General features: G+C 39.9%; 1 protein-coding gene across 1 annotated transcript; it reads left to right on the top strand.

Moving 5' to 3' along the window:
- LOC128151314 (kinesin-like protein KIF13A) lies at nt 1–26,258 on the top strand. The gene is made up of 3 exons (XM_052808675.1): nt 1–545; nt 858–948; nt 25,462–26,258. Exons 1-3 carry the CDS (start codon nt 491–493, stop codon nt 25,577–25,579), a joined length of 264 nt encoding a protein of 87 aa, XP_052664635.1. The 5' UTR covers nt 1–490; the 3' UTR covers nt 25,580–26,258.
- Nucleotides 26,259–27,466: the final 1,208 nt, after the last annotated feature.

The following is a 27,466-nucleotide window of genomic DNA, read 5'->3' on the forward strand; positions in this document are numbered from 1 at the left end:
CCCCCCCCCGCCCTCTCTCTACCGAAGGCGCTCGGGTGTTTCCGTTCCTCTCCGGCGCCGCCGCCGCCGCCTTTCCCCGCCCCCTCGCCTCTTGCCTGGGCGCCGCAATCCCGGCGGCGCGGCGGGAGGAGGTGGAAGATGGCGGCTGGGATTGGCGGGGAGGCGGCGGCGGCGGCGGCAGCGGTTATGCAAAAGAGGCCGTCGGCAGCCAGCGCCAGAGCCGGTGTGGACCGCGGCTGAGCAGGGAGGCGGCTGGGGCTGCGCCGCCACCGCCCTCCCTCGGCGCCGGACCCTCCTCCTCTCCCTCCCTCCCTCGCCGCCTCTCGCCTTCCCCGCCTGCCCCGGCCCCCCGCCCTCGCCCCGGCCCGGCATGGACGTTGGCTCTCCGCCGTGTCCGCCGTGTCGCTGTGCGCGGCGCTGCGAGGCCGCGAGCCGCCGCTGCCGCTGAGCGGGGCCGGCCCGCCGCTCCCGGGAGAGGGGAGGGGAAAAGATGTCGGACACCAAGGTGAAAGTTGCCGTCAGGGTCCGGCCGATGAACAGGAGAGGTAAACCGGCTCTGGGGAATGGGGGCGGCGGGGCCCGGGGGTGTGGGGAGGGGGCGGCACCGGGGCGCGCCTGAGGCGGGCGCGGCGTCCCCCTTCTCCCCCGGGTGGCGGGAGGATAAGCCCCCTCACACACACACACACCACACACCCCCCCGCCGCCGCCTGCCCCTCGCTGCCTCGCACAGGCACGCCTGCCAGCCTGCCCCCGCTGAGGGGGAGCCGGCGGGGGGCGAGCTGCGAGGAGAAGGCGGGAGGGGGGTGTGGGGGGGTGCTCTGGCCCCGGGTACAGCCCCCCGCCGTGTCGCCTTGCAGAGCTGGACCTGAATACCAAGTGCATCGTGGAGATGGAAGGGAACCAGACCGTGCTTCACCCGCCGCCTTCCAACAGCAAGCAGGGAGAAAGGTAAAAACGCGGGTCGCCGTGGCCCAAAGGAAAACCCAGCCCCGGTTCCTCTGCCTCAGCCCGGCAGAGGCTTCGCCTGGCTTTGTTAGGGGAGCGGCGGGGTCCCGAAGTTCTCGCTCGGTGCCTTTCAGGGGCTGCGGTGGGGGGGAGCGGGCGAGGGCGAGCGCCAGCCGGGGGGTTGCTGCGTTGGGCTTGCATCCCTGGGAAGTGAGGAGCGGACCTTCCTCTCCTGGCTTCCAGAGTGGAGTCGGGGGTACCCGCGCTGGGGTGTGGAGACAGAAGATCCCTGCTGGCCTCCCAGGTTTAAAAGCTGATTTCTTGATTAACTGCTCAAAAAATAAGCTGTTGGTTAGGTAAGGACTTAAACTGACCGTGCGTGCTGTTTTCAGGAATTTCCCTTGGGTGCAGGCTGCTAGTAACTTGATGGAACCTGTGGGGGAACAAGAAGCAGGATCTGAATTTCATGCTAGTGATGGTATTTTTTTTTTTAAGTTTGTTTACTAGGTTTTAACGTATTTGCATTTGAAAAGCCCGTAATTGCTAGATCCTTTATTAATTCAGTGTTGTTCTGTGAAGTAGCCTATGAGAATATGCTAAAATAATTTTGAAATCTGGCATTTAGTTGTGATGCCCCAGTAAAGAATACCCTTGGGAATAATCCAAAATACCAATGCACTAGACTGTAAAAATAGATCAGAACAGGAAAAGATTTCTTCCCTTGGAGGGAGTGTGGGGAAAGACAGGGAGGTGCAAGGGGAATAGCTACGTTGTATGCTTATCTGTTCAGTTACCTGTTGACTGCTCAACTTAAGTTGATCTGTTAAATGTATTTAATGCCAAGAAGCGTGAAATCGTTTGCATGGTTATAGAGATTTTAATCTAAACACATTCCTACTACTTGAGGTTTTATTAAGAATATTTTTGATCGAGTTCATAGGAGTTATGAAGAAACTGTAGTGTGAGAATATGGGTTTTTTTCAAAGATGGTATGTCATGCTTTTATAGTTTTCCAGCAGAAAAGGTTGAGACCGTTTCTATTTTTACATGTCCGAGATGCAAAGGTGCTTCTCGTGTTAATCCACATACTGGAATATAGCTGTAATCACACCAGTTTAACTTTAATCCAGCTTGCATTGTCTTCAGAACCATTGTTGTGGCTAACGTGCTGGCCTCGGTCTTGAAAGATCTGTGCTTGTTTCTGGCCCCTTTCACAGATCTTTGTGTGATCTTCTACAAGTCGTGCTGCCTCTGTGGGTCTTAGCATCCCATCCGTAAAATGGAAATCTTGTTTTTCTTGATACTATTCTATTTTAGAAAGTATGGGGTTTTTTCCCTCCTGTTTATTTGAAGCGTATATATGGCCTCCATCACAACACTGCTACAATAACATTAACTCTTTAAAGTGAGTGGATTTGACAGATATAAAACATGAAATACAAACAGAGTTTACAAAGCAAGAACAGAATTAAGATTTAAAAATCATTATTTCAATAGACTAAACAGCCTGAGGGCCAGATGATTTAATAAAGAGCCTGTAATGTGTGAATTTTGCTTGTTGTGCACATTGGCCTGCAGGTATTCAGTGAGACTGTGCAGTGACTCTCTGTCTTCTGAGAGCGTGTGTGGCTTGTGTTTATCTGGCTGTAATACCTGTAATATATATAAATTCTCTTAACTTGGTTGGAATTGTCTTCTGGTTCTGCGCCAAGAGCCTTACGGGTGAGCTGTGACGCTTGTGTGCGACTTCACCATTGACAGCTGTGTTGGCAAGTGATAGCTGTCCTGCTTGCAGCCGAATGTGAGGCTGGAATTTGGCTGGCTGCTACATGTGTAACTTGTGTGTTTGAAACAACTGCCTGATGTGTTATTGGAAATAACAGTCAGAAATATGAAGTAACTGATGGTAGTACAAATACATAGTTTGGGTACCTTCTCAATGGCAAATGTTGTATGTAACCTGTTGAGATGCCTAATGGACTTTCTAGTGCCTTGTGAAGATCCTTACATTTTCCTCAGTACTAAACTGTTGATCTCTATTTTTTACTCAAGATAGTTTAATTTCTTCTGATGAAAAATCTGTTCTTCTATGTGTACCCACCATAAAATGTCTGTATAAACTGGCTCTGAATTGCTGAGTAGTTGCTGCTTGTACTTGGATTGATGCCTTGGCAGGGTTAGAGATGTCAAATGGATTTTTGGTTTTCTTTGTGTAGCTTGTTTTTATATAGCTCAACTGTTTTTTTTGTTTCAGAGCAACCATGTCATTGCAAAAATGATTTCACTTGTTAGGGTGATTAATTTGTCTTTCTCTACTATATGCATTATTTTAATATACTGTTTAGTCTTACCTTTCCCTTTTTACATTTTATCTTTTTATATGGAAATTTCCCTTTTCTAGCTGAATGGAAGTACAAGTTTGTACTGCACTTTGAGAATAAGTAGCCTTCTAAAGCAAATTTGGTTTCTAGGACTGCTTTTCTTAATTCAGCTGAAGCCAAGAGACTATAGGGTGTGGGGAGCAGAATTCAGGACCATGCTCTTTATTTGCTTTGTTCTCTCAGTTATAATTTTAAAGGTACCAACAGAATTTTCTGAAGTAAAATTGGGTAGCTCTTTGATAATTACAACATTATAAAATTTGCTCTTGGAAGAATATCCAAGGTTAGGAAAATCAGATTTTACTAGCTTTGCCTATTCTGTAAGGAGTTCTGGAATTAAATCTAAGTTCAGATGCATGCTGTTAAACAGTCTGTAGGCTTTATTAAAGATAATTCTGAAGGATTTTAGATGGGCAAGTAATGCTAGTTTTACAAGTGGTGAAAAAAGCCTAAAATCCCAGACAGTGCTGTCATTTATCCAACTTTCACTGTTGTATTAGAGGTAAAGCAGTAAGTTGGTAACCATAAATTAGAACAGGGTTCTGACTGCATGTTCTAACTGCTAGACCACACAGCATGCACACCTTAACAAACACAGCTACAAAATAGTAATTGTTATTAAATACAAGTGTTCTGTCTTTTTATAAGCAGCAGGCCTGCCATTCTCCACAGACACACGACTTCTAGCGTTCTAAACTAAGGCAGGAGGAAAACCAGAACATAGTAAAACTGAATAATCTGAGTCTGAAAGGCACAGGAAAATCTTTATCGACTGAAATAATAGGAGACAGAGTTCAGAAAGGAACGGTTTTCATTAACTGATATCAGGTATAACCTGTAGTGCTGGCAAAGTTTTTGTAAGTTGGTTGTTGGACTTCATACTTTTAACCCTTGTTTTACTATTATTAGTAGCAGTAGCTTCCTTTATATCTGCTTAAGTGTGCTTGTGTGTTGTTTTAGTTACCTCTCCTGTGTCTCATCCATTTCCTCCCCAAAACCAATATAGATCTCCCTTTCTTCCCCAGAAGAACATCTTGTCTTTCTGGGAACCCCCTGATTTTTTTTCTGTCTTCACCTGGGAATCTGAATTTTCTTTCTTAAAGTATACTCTTCCTTAAAAAAATTGTTCTAACTTACAGTCTTTTAGAAATGGGTATTATGTTTCAAAGCCAATTGTATACATCCTGCTGTCTTGCTATAAATGTTTGTGTTTGATTGTTGGCAATAAGGTACAGTATTAAAATGTAACTATGAGATAGAGTATGGAGTTACAGGCAATCTTTCAAAATCTTTGAGTAATTTTTTACAATGGAAACTTCGCACATCTCTCTATGAAAGATTTGACTTTGTTAGGGATGTTATTTTTTAGTAGGACAAATTAGGTTTTGTCAGGTTCCTCCTCTGCTTTTGGTTGTTAAAATATGCTTTCCTCCAACCTTTCCTTTCAGCTACATTTTTTTAACACATAGGATCTGAAAAGAAAAGTTTTATTTTAGTTCCCTGACAACAGTTCTTCATGACATGATTTTTCCTTTAGTAAGCAAAATATTTGTCTTGACAGAAATAAACAAGGAACTATGGAGACAGTAGAACTGACATAGTATTTCAACTGTAGTTTTGACCGAAACAAAGATTCATCTATTGGGCAATTTATTCCATTAGAGCACAGTAGCCGTGTGCAAACTTTGCCTTATTTAAAATCTCAGGGCAGAAAATAAGAAAGAAGTCATCTGAGTATAGAGCTGAACTTAAAATTACCACTTTTCTCTGAAAGTATCTTCCTTGCCTGGCTTAACTCTTTTTTTTACAACTTGCTTGCTCTGTCTTCTTCCATCTTCATTTTGATAACGGGTAAGTAGTACCAAGGCCCAATTCTACTTAGGTAAAACTCTTCTTATAGCTCTAAATTACTAAAAATTCCAGAATATATGGGGGCTTTTTTGAGTAGGTTTAAGCTCTTTAATAAAACAGATAGCTAGGAACAGATGTGTGTGTCTGTCTAGTTTTTGTAGGTCATGATATTTTCAAAGATGAATATCCGAAGCACAGATTTCATCCCTAGGCAGCTTGTCCTAAAACTCTTGTTTTCAGAAAACAGCTGTTGCTCCCCGTGCCTTGGAGAAAACACAATTTTGGATGGTCTTTAGTACATAGTCCTTCATGTAGTGGTTGTGGCACTTTAACTTTTTTGATATGTTGCTTTGAAAAGCATCAGAGATGAGAGAAGAGCACTGTTGTAGGGAGAGGATATGCATTTCTGGTAATGGTCACTTTTTCAAACTGAAACTTGTGGAAGCTGAAATAGGACAGCTGCTAATTATTTCCATATCTGAAGGAATGATCAATGAGATCATGTCTTTGATGTGTATACTTCAAATTATCACCGCTCTGAGGTAGATCATAAAATAATAGCAGGCAGCAACTTTTATCTTTGCAGGAAATTGTAAAAGTAATCTGACTTTGACCTCTTCTGTTAACTTTCCTGTTAGACATCAATGTTCAGGATGTGAACTGTTAGCTTTGAACCTTTGCAGAAGAGGTATATTTGACTTATGAAATGTGGGGTTGGAAAATGGCATTTCAGGACCTATTTTTGCATTGCTTTAATTCATTGATGCCTCAGATGGGACTCTAGACGCAGTTCCTTGAAATTGCTGCTCTTAAATTCCATGTAATTTGAAACAAAATGAGACACAAACTTGTAATCCAAAATACTCTTGGTTCTTCCTAAGGTGGCTTGAATGTAAATGCAACATCCATTATTTTACCATGTTTATAAGATCCAGACAGCTGTTAGGACCTTGTGCTTTGGTCTTTAAATGGCATTGCTAGAGGAAACTACCATTGGAGGCTGTTGGAATTGTGGGTAAGCAGCTAGTAGTACTTAGCTGGCAGTATTTCAGAACAAAAATAGATAAAGTGTTTGAAGAGAAGGAAAACTGTGCTTGGTATGCCCATGTTTAGGCAATCATTGCTTTGTAGCCATTCTCTGCTTTTGGACTACTGAGTATTATGTTCAAGTATTTCTGAGTAGAACACAGTAAAACAAGGTTCAGATTTGAACCTGTCCAATTTTTCTGTTTTATGATGTTAGAAATACCTACATTGTGGAACATGAAAAGATTTGTTAAAAGGATTAGCAGGCCTTTAGACACGCTTACCTTCTGTGTTTAGAAGGGGCAGGTACGCATGCATTGCTTATTACTGCAGCCAGAGGTGTTTTTTGAGGTCTGCATTACTAGTCAATACACCTTGAATATGTTGTTTATTGAAATGAATTACGAATTTAAAAAATTACAGCGCTCTCAAAATGGATTTTTTTTGGTCCTTTTCTTTGGGGACATCAGGAGTAAAGGAAAAGTTTTATTTTCACCTCCTTTGCCCTCATTCTATAAATAATAGAGACAGCTTTCTTGTTTTGAGAACAAGATTATCTTTGCTCTGTTGTGCATCTAGTAGGTTTATTAAATGTGCGTATGATAAGATTTCAGACTTCTAATTAGATTCACTGTAATTTAATAGTTTAAGAATTTAAAGTTAAGTGATACTTGTAAGCATATTGTAGTGAACCAGGTGTGGGCTAGATTGAAAATACTTCAGGAAGTGCCTAAGAAGTCCCTGTTCTGCAGAACCTGAGCTCAGAGAGAAGCAGCGCACACCAGCTGCCCTTCCATGCAGGTGTGCGTACCGCGCAGAGCTGGGCTGCGAATCTTGGTGCAAAGTTTTGGGGACAAGGTGAATGAATCCCTTCTTGGTCTCAGGCCTACAGTGCCGCATGCACAGGCAGGCATCTGTTGTTCAGGGAGTCAATGTGGTGGTACTTCTAGTAATAAGATTAGAGCTAAATCTTTAAATTGACAAACGTACTTGTTGCTGTTGTGTTTGAGACATTATCAGGTTTGAACTCCTTCATTCCTCTGCAGTTGGGTGCAGACTGAGTAGCAATAGCGGTAGCTGCCTGTGGCTGTGTTGGTGGTGTCTCTGGCATGGACAGATTGTCCTTAATGGTGGGAGAGTAGTACAGTGTCTTTGCTTATTTGGTCGGCCCTGGGCATGGTTTGAATCTATTAATGGAAACAATTACTGCCTACTGTAGCGAAATGCCAGCTGCTGCAGCAATGCTGTGCAGATGCTGTTGCTTAACTGAATAAATTCTCCGATTGCTTGGTTCCTTGTGTTTTGTGAGGATGTCTGTTACTGACAGCAGTGTGGAGAAGGCTCTTTAAGGAAGTGTGAAAGTGTTGGCTGGAGACTCAGTAAGTGTGGCCTACAAAGAAAAGACCCCCGCTGTGCAATGATTTGCACCACAGGACTCAACTATCAAGTTAACTTGTGACCCAAAGCACCAAGTTAAAACAGTCATGCTGTTGCCTGGAAGTAATGTTGCTGTGTGTCTTTTTACAAGAGACAGTAGAAGGGATAGAAGCCTGTCCAGTCAGTACCTGACTTCGTATGTTGATATGAAATTGGTCATCAGAGTTTGAGGTCTGCTGGAGCTTGAGTTGATCTTGCGTCTTTAAGATCCTTCTGAGGCATGTGATGGGCGTTCGCTGGAGGCTGAGGGAGGAGCTCTGGAAGTTAACAACAAGCAGATCGAAAATTTGCTGTATGAAGGTCCGTCAGAAAAATGCATTGCGAATGGCAGTTGAAAATCAATGACGTGAGCTCAAGATATCCATGTTGGTGATGAGTAGGGGTTACACAGCTGTTTTCAGTGCCATGGGAGGGTGTCCCTTTATGTAATTTCTTGTTTTGGGGGGAAAAGGGAATCAATGGCTTTCTGATGCTGTTCTGCTTGGTTAGTATTAATTAACCTCTGCAGTTCTGGCATTTATTTTTGATAGTTGCCTTTTAATCTAAAAATAATAATTAAAAAACCCAACTCAGTCATCAAAACTTCTGCTGAAATTCATAACGATATCCTGAACGAATACATTCCTTAGTCATCACTGGCAACCTTTATTTGGCATTTTGTTCCATCCTGAATAGAGACATCCTCAAGCATGTACATGCTTACCAAATACACCTACGTCTTCCTTGGATAATGTGAAGTTAGTGCCTTATAAGGTGTAACTTTCTCACTAGGAGGTAATCTGAATGTTCTGTCTCATTTCATGTAGATCACCATAGGGAAATCTATATGGTAACAGCCCCCAGTGAAGTGTTATAACTCAGGACAAAGATTTATACCACAATTACTCTTTTGACAGATTAAGCCATGAATATATTTTGTTGTTTATTGATGGTACAGTACTTATTTTGAGGTATACAATCAGCATAGCCCTAGAACGGTATGTCTGAAACATTGCTGTGTGCTTGTGTTAGTGCATGGTAACTAGCATGGTTAATGGTGATGCTGAAGATAGGGGCAAAGAGGCTCATTGTGCATTAGCAACAGGGTACGTACTTATGGGCTGTTTTCTAGATGCTAGCCCCCACCAAGCCTGTGCTGCTCCCTCTTTGCGTTTAGTAACAGCATAGATAGTAGGCTAGTACTGGCTTACTTTGAGACTCATGGCGTCACTGCATCTTCTTTTTGCAGTGTATGTATATTCCAAGAATTTTAAGCATTTTGAAAACATGAATCAAAGCAGCTGCTGTGGCCGGAATGACATGCTTATCTCTGCTTGTGTTTGTGAAGATACTGTTCAATATATTTAAAACACTACCAGGATGCATTGTGAACTGTAAACTTTCTATAAAGTAATTTGATGCTTTGTTTTCAAAACACATTGCTGAAAATGTCAACACTTAAATATCTTTTTTTCTGAAAATTTTTTGTATTGGAGAATATTTTAGACTTGCAAATAAATTGAAAAAATGTACATGATACCCTATTTATTGAGTTTACATTTTCTTTGTTTATTCCACAGTCTCTTTTTAAACATAAAAGTCAATCCCAACTAAGTAGTATACAAAAGCCTCCAGGCAAGATTACATTTTCTTTTAGTATAAGGCTTCAAAATTCTGAATCTGTCTCTTGAGCTACTAGAATAATTTTTCTAGCATTAAATACAAGTGTGTGGAGCTGTCTGTTTTGCTTAATATTTCTTACATGATGACAAGGAACAGCAGATCTTAGATAAGAAACTGCAGTACTTGATACTTCTTCCCAAGTGTTTTCCACTTTTTGTCTGACTTCATGATTAAAATCATGTGCAGTGTAGCTGAGAAGGCCTTTCACAAATTTGATTCTTTCAGAGTTGAAGGAAAAAGTATTGGGTGAGGTGGAAGGGGAAGTTTATCTGCAAAATGAATGAATTTATACAGTGACTGGCACTGGCTGCAATGTAATTTTTAATACTTAAGAGTTCTTATTGTTGAATATTTACTTCAGTTTTACTTTGTGATTCAAAAGCCAAGGCTTGTTTTACAGTAGATGAGCTTTTGCTAAAGATAAGTCAACAGAGCATTCCAGTGGAGGCACAGAGCTGGCGGAAGTTTTCTACTGGCAGAGCTGCTTTGTGGTCCCGAATGAGCAGCATCCTGGTCTGCTTTGGAAAGTTTCTTTGTCAGCATCTGTCGATGTGAGTTCTTTATGTATGCAATGTGATGTAAGTCTGGTGTGCTCAGTAGTGCCACCTCCCTGAATGATGCAAGTCCTAAGCATTTTGATGATTTTTGGTATTTTTTCCTTCCTGTTATACCATGTTGTCATTCCCTATTTTGAGATTTTTCTAAATTTCCTTTAGACTTCAAATGTGTTTTCAGAGAATTTTATCTAATGAAATCAGGCTGAAATAGAAATTGGCCATTTGGTAAAATAAAGAAATGTTCCTATATTCACTGTATGCAGCTGAAGACATTAATACATTACTTAAGTATCCTCTGAATGCTCAGCAAGTAGTAGTTGAGTTTGAGTATGTTTTAAAAAAGAGAACTTTGTAGTTATATAAGGGAGTAAGAGCAGAAACCATTTGCAGTCTTCCTGTGCTTTGCTGTTGTACTGTATTGGGATAAAAAGATGGTTCTGAAGGTCTTTTTAGAAGTGTATGATGGAACATCATCCCACCACTCAGGTTTTGCTGTTTTGGAGCTTCTTACTGTGACCACAGCGGATATGCTATTCTGAAACAAACTGTCTAGAAAACAATCTGGTATTTTCCATAGTGCCCGTTACCTTTAAAAAGAAGAAAGTTTTGAATAGTTCTCATTCTTCTGCTGCAGTAAATCTAATCCTTGTACCTGCGTTCCTGATGGGAGTGCCCTTGAGAAATGCTGCTTCAGTGTCTGCAAACTGACACATAAGGAAACGCAAAAGGTGGCTAGTTAATGGATTTGCTGCTGACATGGTAGAATATAGACAAAGGATACTTGGGGACCAGGACTGGAAGGATAATGAAAGGCAAAAGAGAGGTACAGAAACGGATGCCCAACAACATGATGAAACTCCTCAAAGTACATGTTGGAGGAAAACAAACCAACCAACCAAATGACAAAACTCAACAGTATCCACTAAGCTTTTTTCCATCCTCCTGAAAACGTGTATGAGAAACTGGCATTCTCTGGGGTGGTACTACAGTCTTCATGTGTGTTCTGGTTGAGGTCCAAGTTGAAAACAAAAAGGAAGAGCAGTTCTTGTAAACAGACCATTGAACACTGGACAGCTTGCCATGTAGTTTCTTTGTCGAGAGCTTCCAAGTCTGTCATATGTTTATTGTTTGAGGTGTTTATAACATTGTAGCTAAGTTCATGTCATGTTCCTAATTTTCACTGCATAGTTGTAACTCGTATTTTAACACTGAATTTTTACTGTTTATTACATCAAACATAATGGTTGAGAATCTGTGTAAATTGGCTGTGAAATAATCTAATTGGAAACACTTGTGTGTCCATCAAGAGGATGATGAAAGTGTGTTTGAAGATGCAGCATTTAAGTGTTCTCTTAAAGTCACTTTCAATGGAACAGTATCTTGAATTTTGTTAATAAATTCAGTAGAAGTTCTGTCCCTCTCAGCATCCCAGTTCCATGGCTGGATTCCCCCTTACTGTCAGAAATGCTGTGTGCTGAAGGGGGTGGGGGTGGGGGTGTCTGACTTCCCCATGGTGAAAGTTAGAAGTTAGCTCTTGCTAGTTCTGTTTTCAAGTGCTCAGCAGGGCATAGTGGATGAGTACTGAACCTAGACAGACATCAGTCTAATCTCTCCTTTCTTGTTTAATTACTCTTTGGGGCAGGCCGCATCCTCTCAAGTAGCTTTTGAAATTTCAGTTTTGCAGATGTGAATGTGGCAATGGGAAACTTTTTTTCAGAAATATTAACAGTGTGCAAGCTTTGTGCCCTTAGTGTAATCCATCCTTACTGCCAACTACACTCACAGATAAAAGCTTTGCACATGCTTCAAGGATTGTGGTGCACCTTTATTTGAAATTTCAGAATGGTATCTTGCAACTTTGTGCTAGTTTAAACCCAGAAATGCGGATCCACAGTGTTGGTTGGGCTGAATGCCTTTAGGGTTTTGCAATGCTCACGTGTTTTCTGAGTTACGGTTCTTCTGGTACGTCGTCTGACCCATATTATTGGTTGCTATTTGAGAATTTCTTACCTGAATGAGGAAGAAATTCATGGCTTGTGTGCAAGAGAGATCAAATAGACTTTGAAAATACTCTTGCACTCTTGTGACCAAGGTGTAAAATGAGTTTTATAACAATCTCTCCAAGCCAACTCGATCTTAATCTGTCATCTTTTGTCAGGAAGGGTGTTGTAGGATGACTTCTGGAGGATCTCCCAGTTTAAATGCTTGTTTTTCTCAAGGTATCTGCATCTTCATCATGGTTCAGAAAAGACAGAGGCAAGTGAGTCACTCGCATAAATGACCTCTTGCCTGCTTGCCTTTGCTGTGATTAAAAAGGGAAAGTAAATGCTAGGTCTTTGTGGATTTTGAAATGAGATAGTATAAAATGGAACGGCAGAACTGAATTTTGAGGGAGGAATTTCTCATCAGCAGTGTATATAAATGAAAGAAAATGGAAACATTAATGATGACATGCAGTTGTTATATAGGAAAATAAAAATAAATTAGCTCATTTTCTTATTTTCAAGAAACATTTAGGGTGATATGAGCCTGACAATGTGTTGACTGGTAGCTGTAATGAGCAGTGTCGGAGTTTAGTGAGCTGAAGGTGAGTGTTTGGTTAGACTAGGAAACTTGTATGTTTTTTCCAAATAATGGTGGAAAAGCTTTGTACTTGAAATACTTTTATAATTATCATTCTACTTTGCATCCAAAATAGAAGGCAAGTTATAGATTCCCTACAGAACTTTACCTCTAAATGGAAGGAGCGAAGGGTGCTATGTGGGGGGTTTTTTTGTTGTTTTTCTCTTAAAGATCTAGATCGGGTAATTCATGATTCTTTTAAAAACCATGTTACTCTTTGTTGTTGTTGTTGTTCTCTCCCTATAGCTGTTTCTGCATATGAGGCAGGTCACTTCTTTGGCCCAGTACTGTTAATCTAAGAGTATGTGAAATGGGATGCTTGCCTTAGCTGCAGCTTCTTTTGTAGCCTATCTTTCTACTCATGCTCTTTTACTTTCGTGTCTCAGTTTGCAGATGTAGTGGATGAAAATAGATTGAACTGGTCTGGAGTTACAAATCAAACAACATGACTTTTAGCCATTTTTTAGTAGAATGGCTATTTAAGCAAAAATGAAACAGTTGACTCCTTATTACATTGAAAATTGTTGAGAATTGAGTGCTGCTGCTGACTTTTCTTTAAAATGTTAGTGATGATGGTCAAAGTGGGAAAGCTACACTGAAAAATTAATGTGATAAACTTTTTGAATAATTTTGAAGTTAATTCTGTATTTGTCAAACCTGAATTTTGTTTGCAGGGTTGCTGCTCACCTACTTTGCTTCCTCATGTTCTTATCCTAATGTTACTAACCAAAAACTGCTGATCTCAATAGTATTTGCCTCCTTGGGTCACTAATTAGTGTAATGCTTATCAGAATTCAGAACCTGCGTACCCTTCCATGTGAATTTTCATGGTGTTTCAGACTGCTCTACTTGTTCTGAGTCTTTCGTCCTTAATATATGACTTCTCATTCTCTTCTAAGGATTTCTGTCAACTTTTTGAGAGACCACACGTAATTCTGCTTTATTTCTTCTATCTTGTTTTGTGTAACTCTATTCGCTATGCAGGCAGATCTCTAGGTAGATCATTTAGGCTGTGGGTTATTTGTGGCAGAGATAATTAGCTGAGTTGCAGCTCCTGAAACAGAAGAATTGCGGCTCGGTGTCATGCAAGTTTAGCTGATAAGCTTTGCGGGGCCTCACCTCCTCCCGTGCAGAGTCAGATCAGAAGACTCAATGCTGGACTCCCACAGCCTGGCTGCGCAGTGCAAATACTGGGTGTCTAGCAAGGCTTCGTTAGCCTGTGCTGTCTGTGCTGTACCTGGTGTTCGAGGCAGTCCTTGTGAACTTGGAAATGGGAGGAGGTGGCAGTGATAGAGTCAAGAACAATGCCAGGGATAGGAAAGGGCAAAAAGTAGGTGGGTGTGGGCCTCCACTACTGTTTTACTAGTTCAGATGCAGTGCAGGATGACCATGTGCTCAGGTAATGAGGCAAAGCTGATGGGGGTCTCTTAAAACTCAAGAGTGCAGAGACCAGCTTTACAGAGGTAACACTGTGGAGTCAATTAGTTGATTTTGTGTTTGGGAGTGCCTACAACATGCTCCCACGTGTACACTCTGTTATCTGAGATTTTCTGTTGTCAAGAGTGATTCAGCCTATGCTCATCCTGAGTAGTAGAGCTGACTGCAGATCACAACACAGGTAATACTAAATGGAACTATAAAGCTGTGTATGAACATTTTAAGTAGAATTTGAAGTACTTGTTTAAATACTAGAAACAAAGTAGTTGAAATACTTTGCTGAAAAGTGGGGTAAAACTCCCAGTTTGATTTAAATACACCTATTGACCTTATTGATTGAGCTGAATGTTAAGTTTAAAGCATGGGTATTTGCAGTACCAGGAAAAGCATTCATCAGGAAAGAATACATTTTTCACTGTTCTCTCTATGAAAGAGACGTTCCATTGTGTAACTGCAGTACAGGATCAATTGTGCACACTTAATAACCCAGTGCAGAAACCTAGATCTCCTTTCTTAACTGCCTCTGAATAGATGCCAGCACAGGCCACAGACTGGGTCTGGGTTAGCATGCAGATGGCTGGGCCCAGTAGCCAAGGTTGACTTAGCAGCATGCAGGCTCTTTAAACATACACAGCTAATCTTTATACTAAACCTCATCGTTTCTGTGCAAGCATATCCATAGATAAAAGTTTATGCCTTTCTCTGTTCTTCTCCAATTTGACTTTTCTTCTTCCTCTACCTTTCATCCTCCTGACTTTCTACCTGCATTCTCGCATGCTGTTTAAAGATACTATTTAAAGTGTTATCTCCAGAAAAGATGGTGTTTCAGAATAAAGAGATTGAGTGCAGTTAGCAACTCCTGGCAGCACTCTGCTGCTTATTATAAATTGGAAGCTTTGATTACATTTAATCATCTGCAGTTGGTGTGATAGCATGTGTGTGTTGCTTGTGTCTCAGCTCCTTTGCTTTCTGTGCCTTGCTTCTCTGAGTAGCTTACCTTGTAGTACTCACTGACAGTGCTTGGTTTTTTTTCTCCTATTATCAACAGCTTTGTATTTTATGTTTCGGTGTGCTAATTGCTAAATATCTCTCTCCTGTTCTAAAACTTGCCAGGACTAGCAGCTTGATTTCATTGTAAGATGACAGTGTTTTCTAATTTAGAGTTTGGTTGGGAATTTTGTGCTGCATTAAGACAAATCTTGTAAGGGAATAATTTTTTTTTTTTTTCACAGTGCAACTGTGCTTAGCATGCTGCTGCCAAATGTGAGCTAAAACACTCAGCTAGACCCCAGTGAATTTCTGCATGGTGATACAGACTCTCATGTTCTAAAACTCTCCCTTCCTTAACTTGGAGTGCTCCTTTGCTCACTGTATCCAGGCTGGGGCTGTGTGCTCATTTGGTACCTAATCAGGTGCTCTCCACCACATGAAAGCGTCCATGCACCTTCTCTATTCTTAGACATTGGCTTGTCTCTTTGCCACTCTTGCTTTGTTTTGTGCCTGAGCTAATAAAAACCTGGCTGGACTCAGGCTGCAAAGTCAAGGAGGGGAAAAAGATTCAGGGAGGACTTAAATAAGAATGAACAGTTTTTCAAGAAAGAAGGATTATCATATCTCTTAAAATATTTGAGCTGTAGGTGGGCTTTGGGCTATTGGAGTAAAATTCCATTGAGAATACCACATGTTGTTTGAAAATGTTGTGTTTTAAATGTAAAAGTGTATCTGGAGAGAAACAAATTATTAAGGAAACAACTATTTTCTGACAGTGACTAGCAGCCTGCACAGCATACCAGAGTTCGGGGTGTCTCTGCTTGTGCATTTTGTAAAGATTCCTGTGTGATGATGTCTGCCATCAATAAATGTAAGAGTTATGTTGTGTAGGAAGTCAATTTGGGAAGGTGATTATGATGACTGGTGATGCTTGACTAAACTGTCTTAAGAATTTGGTAGCAAAGGTACTTAGTTTGTCAGTATGGCCTTTAAACTATGATAAGATCTGAAAAGATGCAAAAATCAATTTTTTTTAAAAAATAATTATAGCCCTCTGGAGTTTTAGAGGCTAGGTTCTTAATCTCCTTATTTCCTGTTGTCAGTTAATTGTGTCTGTGTTGTCCGTCACCGTGTCTTTTAGAGCTTAACGCCGGTTGTTGTGTTGGAAAGGAGTAGACCTGTCAACCTTTCCCATAGTGACTTTGAGTACGAGAATAGTAATTTTGCTACCAAAGTCAGCATGTCGCTGCAAATTCACTAGGCAAATTCTGTGGAGAAAGAAGTTGTTGATCTCAGGTAGGCGGTTTGCACAGCAAAATTTTCTTTAAGCTAATCTGCTAGGTGCCTACTTCAAGCATGTTACTGTGCTTTTATGCAGAGTAATACATGGAATAAATTGATGAGCAGAGGTTTGGTGAAGCATGTGAAAGGAGTTACAGAAGTAGTTCAGCTGGGCATGCTTGTGTGAAATGTTGGGTTTTTGGGGAATGGGACAAGCCTGAGTTGAAAATTAAAATAGATTTTTAATGCTTCTTTTAAAGTTACATTTTAAACGGTTTTGGGTATTAAAGCCTTCAAAACTTAAATACTTCGTTTCAAAGTTGTTAAGTTTACAGGTCAAAAAAACAAAAAGAAGAATCCAGAGGTTTTAGTAAGCAAACGTATTAGTAAGTTAGACATCTCTCTAGGTTGTATACAAATTTTGATTTCAAAAGATTGTGAAAAACAGGACATTCCTTTTTTTTTTTAAATATTTGATGTAATATTTTTAAAGTAGAGACATCAAATAGCTCCTATTTTCTATCCCTTTTCTAGAATTGCCTTTTCTGAGCACTCAGTTCTCTGATGAACTCAAAGGCAGGTGAAGTATTATCAGTTCTGAGCATGTTCTTGCTGTCAGAAGGATATTTTTCATCATGTTCCCTGTTTCATTGAACAAAGTGTTCCAGCTGTCTTTATCCTGTAAAGATACCATCAATTACAAGTAATTAATGGGGCAAATCAGATTATGATCTGTGGGTTTTCTTTTTGAGAAGTAAGATTATTAAAATGTCTATTGTAGTCTAATAATCCTGCATATGGCAGATCTGATCCTGAAGTTCTGTTTCTGAGGAAGAAAAGCGTATTGTGGGTGCTTTTTCATGTTGAACATTAGAGTTCAGAAGATCAAGATAGGAATGAGTGCTGGAATTCAACAAAAAATGTGTTCAAAATTGTGCTAATCATACCTTACACACTGGAACATCTTTCACATAACCTTGAAATATGAAATAGGACATTTTGAAGGGCTTAAAATAATTTATCAAACTGACAACGAAATGATGATCCTTTCATTATGCTGCTCCTCTGAATGCATTGCAAGAGTGTAAGGGAGAACATATCCCATCTGCTAAATTCTTTTCCAGGAACCTGAAAAGGTAAAATACTGTATTCTCTCAAGAATAAATTCAGTTTGCAGATTGCTTCAGGAGACTTGTCTGATAAGGCATGCACCAGCTGTCCAATAAGGCTTTTTATCCTCACTCTCGCTGCAACATGTTAATAGTAATGAGTATAAAATAACCCCTTTTTGAGGGAATAGATAACAGCTAATTTTAATTATATGGCTGTAGCTTTTTAATTTACACATGACTAGAAGGAAGCCTGGGCTTCCAACCTATTTTGTGCATCAATGCTAAACTTAAAATCTAAAGCTGCCAAAAGGAGCAAGTAGCAAAAAAGTAAAAGAAAAACAATCAAAAGCAACAATTTCATGTAAGTGATGTGAGCTGTCTTAAGTGCCTGTGGGCCAGGCAAGCTTTGCTGCCTTGCAAATACTGTTTGCAGCTACTGTGGCTCAGCTGATTCTCGGTAACTTCATTATGTCTGAGCTTATTCAAAGTATTGAGATACAGAGAATTAATGGCTGTTTACAACCATTACTATACAACATATAATAAATTATGCAGAGATAATATCTGTGAAGGAAATATTCTTTGAAGGCAGTTTATGCACTGAGCATGAAGTTTGCATAGTGTTAAATCTTTAAATTTGTCTAAAAGGGAGCTGTCTTCCTCCTCACCCATTTCTATTGACTGGTTTTGGATGTCTGTAGTTAATGCAGCTTCCTATTTTAATAAGATGATCATGAGAGCTCCCCTAATCGTGATACAATGATTTAATATTAGTCTCTATTGTACTGGAGTTCACCATTGTTAAAATCCCAGCTTTGCTCTTTTATTGACTGATCACATTTTGTGTTTTATAAAAATCTGTTGTAGCTGACCTAGTGACTTTAGATCAAAGCTTCTCTTCCTTGGAGTTGCTCAGGTTATTGTATATCACTTTTGGGAGTGTGGTCATTTAAATTGAGCATTGAGAAATCTGTGAATGAAAGTTGTCAAGTTCGATTAGTCCTCTGGGAGTGGTGTTGCCTTCCTTCAGTTTCCATACCTACAAAGTAAGGTACACTACTGGTTTTCAGACTGCAGTGCACCTATGTTGGTAAGGCATGTAGATAGAGCCATCAATCACAGAAGTTTTAACTGACATTTGTTTGTGGTGTTAGTAGCAATATTTTTGGGGGGGAAGATGCATTTTTAGGAGGCATTGCGAGGGATCACCATGTGAGAGGTCAGTCCTTAATTTCAGTGGAGATTTATCAGACAGTAGTAGCTAGTTTGACGTAGTAGCTTAGAAGTAAATGTTTGAGATAATTGGAAGTTCTAAAATAAGATGAGGTGGCTCTTTAGTATATTTATCAATGTAGATGCTTAAACCTAGCCACAAAAATTCCCTGTATTTAACTGTACTGTCTTATAATTGTCAGTGTATTAATAAATAGTAAAACCATTCTGATTTCATAATAGAAAAAGTAAAACCTTTAAAAAATGAAAATAGAGAAGATCAACATCAGTTTAACTTTCATGTAATAAAAAGCACACAATCTGACCCTTGTTTTTGGTTCATGGCATATTTTCAAAGGCTGAAAGATCTTTACTGCTGGCAAACACGTGATTAGTGTCTTTACCGCTCTTAGGAAAGTTTTCACTTTTCTAATATATATTCCAGTTTCTCCTGTGCAGTATTAACTTTACAAATCAGTTGTGGAGGGGAGCAAAATGCTGACAAACCTATTGTGATGCATGAGATACAGGTTACTGAATAGAAATACATGAAGAAAATTAAAAGACAACATTAATTTATTAGCAAAAGCTTTACCTACTCCTTCTGAATTGTACCTTTTTCTATATAGTCAGTCCATGTGAGCTGCAGTGCTGGTCAATTCCTCTGAATTGATGAGAGGTCAGGTTACTCTGGCGTAGTAGCTAAATCTCTCGCATGCACTTTCTTACGTCTAGCTTGCTAAAATAAAATGGCACATAACTTAAGACTGAAGGTTTCAGGCTTTTTTCTGCAGAAAAGTGAGCAAAACCGTAGACAACTAACTTGGACCGGATGAACAACTGCCCTTGAACTCAAGAGTGTGATCAGGTAGTGCTTTGCACATCAGCTGAGGTGATGTCAGAAGTTACTGCCCTTCTGCTGTTTAATACTGTTCCCTGAGAGTTAATTACAATGTTAAGTAGTTCTTTTGAAGAAGAGATGCTTTGTAGCATTTCAATTAATTTTTTTTTCAACTGTGATACTTATAAAGTGTTTTAATTAAATAATATTTAAAAAATAGGTATTTTAGTTTTGCTAATGGTAAATGAATAACTTCACAGCTATATTATACCAGGAACAGAAGGTTTCTTAATGTACCAAAGACTAATAGCTAAAAGCTCAAGTCCAGTGAAGGGGGGGCAGAAGTGCACAGTTGCTTAGTTATTGGAAGAAACTACTAAAGGAAAGAAAGAACGTAGCTGCTAACTTGAGGAAATGAGATAGGTCTTTCCTTTTGCCTTTGACTGTCTTGTGCTTCTCCTTTTTCTGGATTGTATGGTGAGTGAGACAAGTCAGCCTCCTTTCTGAAATGTAGAAGGCTTTGACCTCCTGCTGCCTTGGACAAAGTTTGGGGTGGTGGTTGCCATCCTCTGGGTTTCTGGTGTCACAGAAGATGTCTTTTGTCTTCAAAGCCTGCACTAAGAACTACACCTCTAACCTTTTCTTTAATACTGTGTCTCAGGGTGCTGGTGGGCTGGATATTGGCAAATCAGGAGAAGTATAGTATGAAAATTAAAAAATGAACCGTTTCATCTGAGTGACAATATGGGATTTCATAGGTTTGAGAGGAAGTATGTGATAACACATTTTGGTAACCATGAAACACAAGATGGTTAATTAACCTTTTTTCGTTGTCCCTGTCTATCAGCTGGGACCACCTTCTTTTAACAATAGCTTTGTCTTTGGTATTTGCCCTGCATATTTGGGCTCAACAGCTTACTGAAAGATAAGAATTGGAAATGACTTAGAAATATGGAAAATTGAAGCCTCGTGCAGGCAGAAGAAGGTTGACCACTCTGAGACAAGTACTGCTTTGGACAGAAGCTGTAGAAGGACAAAAGATACAAGAGCATTATGTATTATGAGCTGTGTCAAGAGGGTTTCTTACAGAATGTGTAGATGATGAAGAAGAGTTGTTTAGTTTTGGGGGAGCATGATAGAGTGAAGAGCTGGTGACAGTTCACAAGAGAATTTCTACTGCACATGTACATTTAATAAATAAGATAAATTACCAAAAAGTTGCACATACTCAATTAAACTGTTCCAGTTGTGTTTCCTTGCTTTTGGTGCTTACTGATGCCTACAGTAACATTGCTGTGACTTCAAGGAGAAGGGAGGATGGAAAGCCCCCTAAAATTGTGGTTAAATTTCATTTTTAATATCTCCCAGATCATAGTCCCAGAATTCTGCAATTTGCAAGCAGGGGAACATAAAATTCCCCAGTGTGTATTTAAGATGATGGATTGCTTGAGTGTTCTCCAGTAGTTTGTCTTGTCTGTTTAAAATATAAAACAACATGTAAAATCTTATTCAGTATTCCATTAAGTATTGTTTGAGAGAGAGAAAAATTGTTTCCTGAACACTTGCTTTAGAGGTGCTCATTCTCCGCCTGCCTCTTGAAGCCTTAGGGATGTCTCTGATTTTAGAAATGTATTACAGTTTGTATGCAGGAAACAGCATATTGCCTTGATGCAGCAGCTTTTCATTTTTTTAAGTAATTTTAGCCCAGTTCATAGACATGTTTGAAAAAAAGTAATTGTAATGCTTTTTGAGATTGCTATTAAAAACAGGTGCCAAGTAAATAGAGTTGTCTTTTTTTTTTTTTAATGGTGAAAAGGTTCACAGAGATGCTTAGTTGCTACTCTGAGATAAGCAGAAACTTTGCTATGCAAGGCTGCTGTTAATGAGCTTGACTTTTATTATTGCCAGCTGAATAAGGAGCTCAAAGCAGCTAACGGAATTTTATATTAGTCTTATACCAGCTGGAGTCAGCACAGATGGCAGTAATAGTTTCCATCACTGGGCAAAGATAAATGTCTGCTCTGTTGTAAACATAGTAGAGTGTTAAATAGAGATTTCAAGTCATGTATTTGCTAGTATTTTTTAAGACACATTGAGTATCTGTAAGACCAAGACCTGAAGCAAACAGTGTTAAATTTCTGTGAAGTTCATTATTATGGACAACCTTGATGTTAAGAAAAATAATAAACTTACTTCAAGAAGACAGAGAAGTGAAGTGTTTATAAAAAGGCAAGGTGTAATGGATCAGATGGTGTGTATGTGCAGTTACAGTAAATTAGAATCATCTGTATCTCAGATTTGGAGGAAAAAATGGAGACTGAATTGTTGGGAAAGGTTTTCTTTTTCCTCAGCTTGTGGCAGAGGTGGAGAATAGAGGGCTGTGTCTCACATAGGGACTGCAGGAGGTTGCAAATAGAATGTTCAGTGTTTAGCACTGGAAGAAAAAAATCCTCTGATACAAATTGAAGCTTAGATGAGGTGATTTAGTTGGAATTGGGTCAGAAGGCACTGGTTTCTATTGGGAAGGGAAAACTGCTGTAAATCCCTTATCACAATTTTCTGAGATTATGGAAGTAATTTGCAGTAATGAAGAATAGACAGTTTTTAAAAGTTCTCCAGGAATTGGTTTGGGGAAAAAAAAAAAAAGTTCATGAAAGTAACTTGTCTGTTTTGGCTTTCCCTGAATGCAAAAACATTTGGAATGTGTTGTGTGGTTTAACCCTAGCCAGTAACTAAGCACCATGCAGCCACTCACTCACTTCCCCCCCACCCAGTGGGATGGGGGAGAGAATCGGAAGGAAAAAGGTAAAACTCGTGAGTTAAGAACAGTTTAATAGAACAGAAAGGAAGAAACTAATAATGATAATAATAACAATAATAAAATGATAATAAAAGGATTGGAATATACAAAACAAGTGATGCACAATGCAATTGCTCACCACTCGCTGACCGATGCCCAGTTAGTTCCTGGGCAGTGATCCCCCCCAGCCCCATTCTCCCCAGTTTATATACTGGGCATGATGTCACATAGTATGGAATATTCCTTTGGCCAGTTTGGGTCAGCTGCCCTGGCTGTGTCCCCTCCCAACTTCTTGTGCCCCTCCAGCCTTCTTGCTGGCTGGGCATGAGAAGCTGAAAAAATCCTTGCCTTAGTCTAAACACTACTCAGCAACAACTGAAAACATCAGTGTGTTATCAACATTCTTCTCATACTGAACCCAAAACATAACACTATACCAGCTACTAGAAACAAAATTAACTCTATCCCGGCCAAAACCAGGACATGTGTTCTCTGAAGAAATGCATCTGTGTGTTATTTTTTTTGAAGTTTACCCCATTTCTTTTTTTCCCCTAAGACATGAGAAAGTAGGCCTTTTTAGTCATGCTTTATACACTTACTAAGTTGTGGGGTTTTGTATTCTATATTTTGTATCCTTGTCTTGTTTAGCACCTTAGTATTTTTGTTCAGCATTGTTTTAGATCCACAGATAATACCATCAATTCAAATAACTTTCCATGCTTGGTGGTGAGACAGCTGTGCAGAAAAGATCCTTTTCTGTTATCTTTGAAAAGCGAGTAATGAAGTGAATGATAAAGATACACAAAAGTGGCTAGCATAGTAGCAGTAGTAACTCATTAAAAAACCCCTCCAGACTTAACTATTTTTTGGTTACAGTATAGAGGAGGAAAAGAAACCAGTAAATAATTGCTTAGACTGTGGAGCTCTTTACAGGATGTGGGTAAAGGAAGCAATTGAGCAAGACTTGGAGAGCACAGATGGGCTTTTTCACTGTTCCCTGCCAAAGAGTCACTGAACCTTCCCTTGCTGTAGAGCAGCATTCAGAAGCTCTAGCACCTCATGCAACCCTACGGGTAAAATGGAGTGAGCATATATATTTGGTACAGCTTTGAACTAGAGTTGTTCACATCAGGTGTTAATGTTTCGGATGACGTCTTGGAAGAATATTTCTAAGGTTGAGGTGTTTGAGAATTCTTAGCAATTCTCCCACTGTTAATCTAGCGTTGCTGTTGGCAATGAAGGAAGAGTGAAGGTAGGCTGGGTGCAGGTGTGTCTGCTGCTGTTGGGTGACAGGGACACTCAAGGCTCTGTCTAATGTTGCTGTGTTGTGCCTCCCTTCTGGAGGAGAGTTAGTGTGAAGGGATTAAATTCTAACTTTCGTTTTATATTCCAGGCTGTGCCAGGGTTTGGTACCAAGGTGAGGTGTGTGAGAACAGTAATCTTTCTTTCAGGGAAGTCTGGGGTATATTTCACTGTGGCTTCCTGGGGGACAACTCGGATCTGACCATGAAAGTACAATGGGGACTCACAGATTGCTAAACGATAGTCAGTGTATAGAGTACACCTTTATCTTCTTTTGTAATTCCCACCCCCCCTTCTTCTTCATGTGCGAGATGTGTTTCTGGAAGAGAGTTGCTATTGGGTGATGAGGAGATGTCTAAGAAAAACCGTTCTGAGATAGCTCTTCAAATGGGCCATATAATTAATTTTTTTTTGAAAACAAGCTTAGAGAGATTTTAGGTTTGTAAAAAACCTACTTCTAAGCTCTTCAGTTAGTGGGAAGAAACTACTTCAGCTATATCTTCCTGTATTCTTTTCCCTGCTACTGCCTCCCCAAATTAAAACAAGTTTCTAAAAATCGCTCTTGCAGTTGTTTGCTTATATGTCCCTCTGAAGTCTTAACTAGGAGCTAGCTAGTCATATTGCAGTAATGATAGGTTTACTTCAGAAATACAAAACTACTCTCTAGGACTAGTATTGGATGGATTTTATTTCTTCTTTTGAAAATTAGTGACCAAGATACCAAGTTTACCGAGACTGCTGTCATTTGTCTATTGTACTTATTTATCCCGAAACATGAAATTGATAAAATATGACTTTAAATTAAAGTTCATACTGGTTTGGGACCTGATATGGCACATGAAATTTCATCCCTTTTTGCAGTCCTATGGTTTTGTAGATAGGTGTCTGTCTACACTGGAAAACTGCACAATAGGGTAGAAGTACCATCAGAAGCAGAAATAATGCTGTGTGTCCATGCTTGTTGTACTATTCAGGACTTAGATATTTTCCTGAAGTTTTCTGTTGTTTGTTTCTCTACTTTTTAAACAGAGAAATTAACAATCTCTTTTTTCTGGCTTTTGACTAGCATAGTAAATAAACTTCAGTTACATCACTTGTTTATACAAGTCTTAATCAGGACTTCTTTTCACAGCTTTGCTCCATTTCCACAGAGCTTCCCTTTTACCATAATTCAGTATTATGTTTGACCTGAAGTATAAAGCTTTCATGGGAACAAAAGATCTGGAGGATTGTTCAAGGACTGGTTTGCTTTTGAAGCAGGATTCCTGGTTAGCTTTCATGCCAATAGTTAGACGATGCCAATAAGGAAACAATTGCTTTTGCTGATAATGGTTCCTTCAAGTGCTTGTTTGGGGGTGTTCCTTCAGGAGGAGGGCGTGTGCTTTGGAGATTATTACAGCATATTTCAATCACTGTTTTTCTGAGGAAAATCTTTTGGAAAAATATTAATCATCTGTGAGGTATTACTACAGCATAAGAACGAAAAGCTCCTCTACTGCGCCTCACATATTTAAACGATGCTGAGTGTGCATTTTTTGTGTTGTTTGTTTGTGCTGTGGTTGATCATTAATATGTAGTATATATATGTATAGCATGCCCCAGGACACAGACACATGAGTCGGTTAACCCATGGCATTTCAAGCTCTCTGTTTTGAAGGATTGTAGACACCTCGTGAAACCCCTAAAGGTGATTTGTCTATAGATGATGGGACTAAGTATATCTCTGGATAAATTCAGGCTGCGTTTCTCATGCTTAAGTTCCTGCCTTTCAAGGCACAATCCTCTGTTTCTTGTATTTCTGACCGTGTCTGGTTTGTGTATACACCTGACTTGATCTAGGGTTATTAGTTAGACCTTACCCTTTCTGCTTTGGATTCATAAAGCATTATGTCTTTAAGTTCTTGGGAAATCTGGTAGCCAAATACTGAAGGATGATCAGTCTAGCCAGCCATTGGGTTATCATTCATGTTATTACAGTAGCTTTTTCTGCTTTGTTTTTATACAGTATTTCCCTGTGGAACAGACCAGATGATTTACACAACCTTTTCAGATATTTGGGGAAAAAACACTTTCTCACCTTGTATTTCTTTAATGTTGGTCTAAAGTCTGATGCCATTATATGAAACTCTGTATCCTTGCATGTGGAAGAGGACAGATCCAGTTGCTTCTTTGGCCTGAACAGATTTATGCTGAATTTACCATCAAGATCACCGGTGGGTTACAGAGCTCTCCTGTGCACACCCTTATCTTCTGTTCATCGCATCTGACTGGACCGTTGCTCTGGAAACCGTTGTAATGTCACAACTGACTTCATTATGATTAAATGAGGGGAAAAAAAATAGAACAAAAGAGCACATTCCTGTTTCAACTTGCAACTTGGAAACTGAAACTGTCTCATGTATTCTCTGGATTTCAGAGCGCTTTTTGGTAACAGGATACAGATCTGTCCTGCTAGTCAGGAATAAAATCTATAATTTGTAATTGCTATTGTTTATTTCCTTTAAATAGAATCTGTAATCAACTGATATAGTTACAAGGACAGCTGGTTTAGACTGTTAAAAGCTGTGCATGGATCTGTCAAAAAAGAGCCAATTAGTATTTACACTTATATCTTTGTCCCTCACAGAGACTTAACTTTGTATAATATCTGAGTTTCTGAAGCAGGTCTGTAACTGCAACTAAACAGAAGATTATAAAAAATATGCCAGGATGCTGCAAAATTACTTGGCACTGGCTCAGTCAGCATTGTTACTGATGTACAGGGATTTCTATGTCTTTCGTGGTTACTTGTATTTTTTTTTTGTTGTTCCTCAGTTCACACCTAATAGCTTGTCTGGTAAGTTTAAATCTTTAATGCTGTATGGTAAATAAATAAAACTTATTAATTAATGACTAAAAAAGTGAAATACAGAGTTGTGGTTTCCCAGACCTGTCCCCTGTCTTTTTTCCCCCCTTAACTCTCTAGAAGCTGCTTGCTGAAGGCTACCCAGTCTCTAGTTCTCTAAACAGCAAACTCTTCTACCCATACAGCTTGTGTTCAAAAATGTATAACGGCTGGGAGTCAGATCAGTGATTCTCGCTTGGAGGTGAGCGGGAGGAGGTCAGGAGCTCTGCAGGGGTGCCACCACTCCCTGGCACAATGGTGCATGTGCGGTGCTGGTTGGATGTCTGGCTAATTAACCCTGACCGTCCCACTGGTCCTCAGCTGCGGGTCTGGGTTACTCACGGGTTTCTGTAGCAGAGCGGTGTGCTGCTGGTCACGTGTTGGTGCTTTGCTGGGAATCTCTCCAGATCTAGTTTCTGAGCTGTGGCAGCCTGTCCTTGTTCTGGGCCTTACAATAAAGGGGGCTGCCTGCTGCTCGCTGACGGGTGTGCATTTGTCTGCGTCGTCATTCAGAGCACTCCTTGCTACTCCCGCTTCTGTGCGGAGGTGAATTCGGTAACAGGTCTGCAAAAGTTTGAAAAGGCTTGGCGTACACGTTTCCATTAGTATTTTAAAGATAATGACAAAGCTGAGGGGCATGCATACAAGGAGAACTGATTTCAGTCATGTTGCTCCCAGGAGCAGCTTGATGGGTGCCACCACAAATTAAGATAATGAGTTTGGGACATGTATTTAAATCCATCTTTTTTTTCCTCTTTCTTCATTCATTCAACTTTTTTTATTGTGACTGGTTTGTTACAGTGAATGAAGTAGTTGACTGAGTGTAACGGAAGTGGCTGAAGTATAGAAAGTAGGTGGGGCGAGGCATGCTGCAGAGACACAAGAGTAGTTTTTTCTTTAGTAGTTCACATGGATACAGCCAAAATTGACATTTGCAGCCATTGATAAACTTCAAAGTCATTAATACTTTCAAGTAAATTGTGATTGTCTTCCCTAACAGTGTCTAATGCCTTCGTTTTTTTGGCAAGGAAATGAGTAACCCCATCCTGAGTAATACATGAATTATCTTTTCTATTATCTCTCAGGAAGTTCTGATTGTTTCTGAAACCTTGCGTGCTACTGATCT

The sequence above is a fragment of the Harpia harpyja genome, chromosome 1 (assembly GCF_026419915.1).
Source record: "Harpia harpyja isolate bHarHar1 chromosome 1, bHarHar1 primary haplotype, whole genome shotgun sequence".
Classification (NCBI taxonomy): Eukaryota; Metazoa; Chordata; class Aves; order Accipitriformes; family Accipitridae; genus Harpia; species Harpia harpyja.

Coding starts and splice junctions, on each gene's coding strand:
- LOC128151314 (XM_052808675.1), top strand. CDS start 491: ATGTCGGACACCAAGGTGAAAGTTGCCGTCAGGGTCCGGCCGATGAAC. Junction 546..857: donor CCGGCCGATGAACAGGAGAG/GTAAACCGGCTC, acceptor GTCGCCTTGCAG/AGCTGGACCTGAATACCAAG. Junction 949..25,461: donor AACAGCAAGCAGGGAGAAAG/GTAAAAACGCGG, acceptor GTTTTTATACAG/TATTTCCCTGTGGAACAGAC.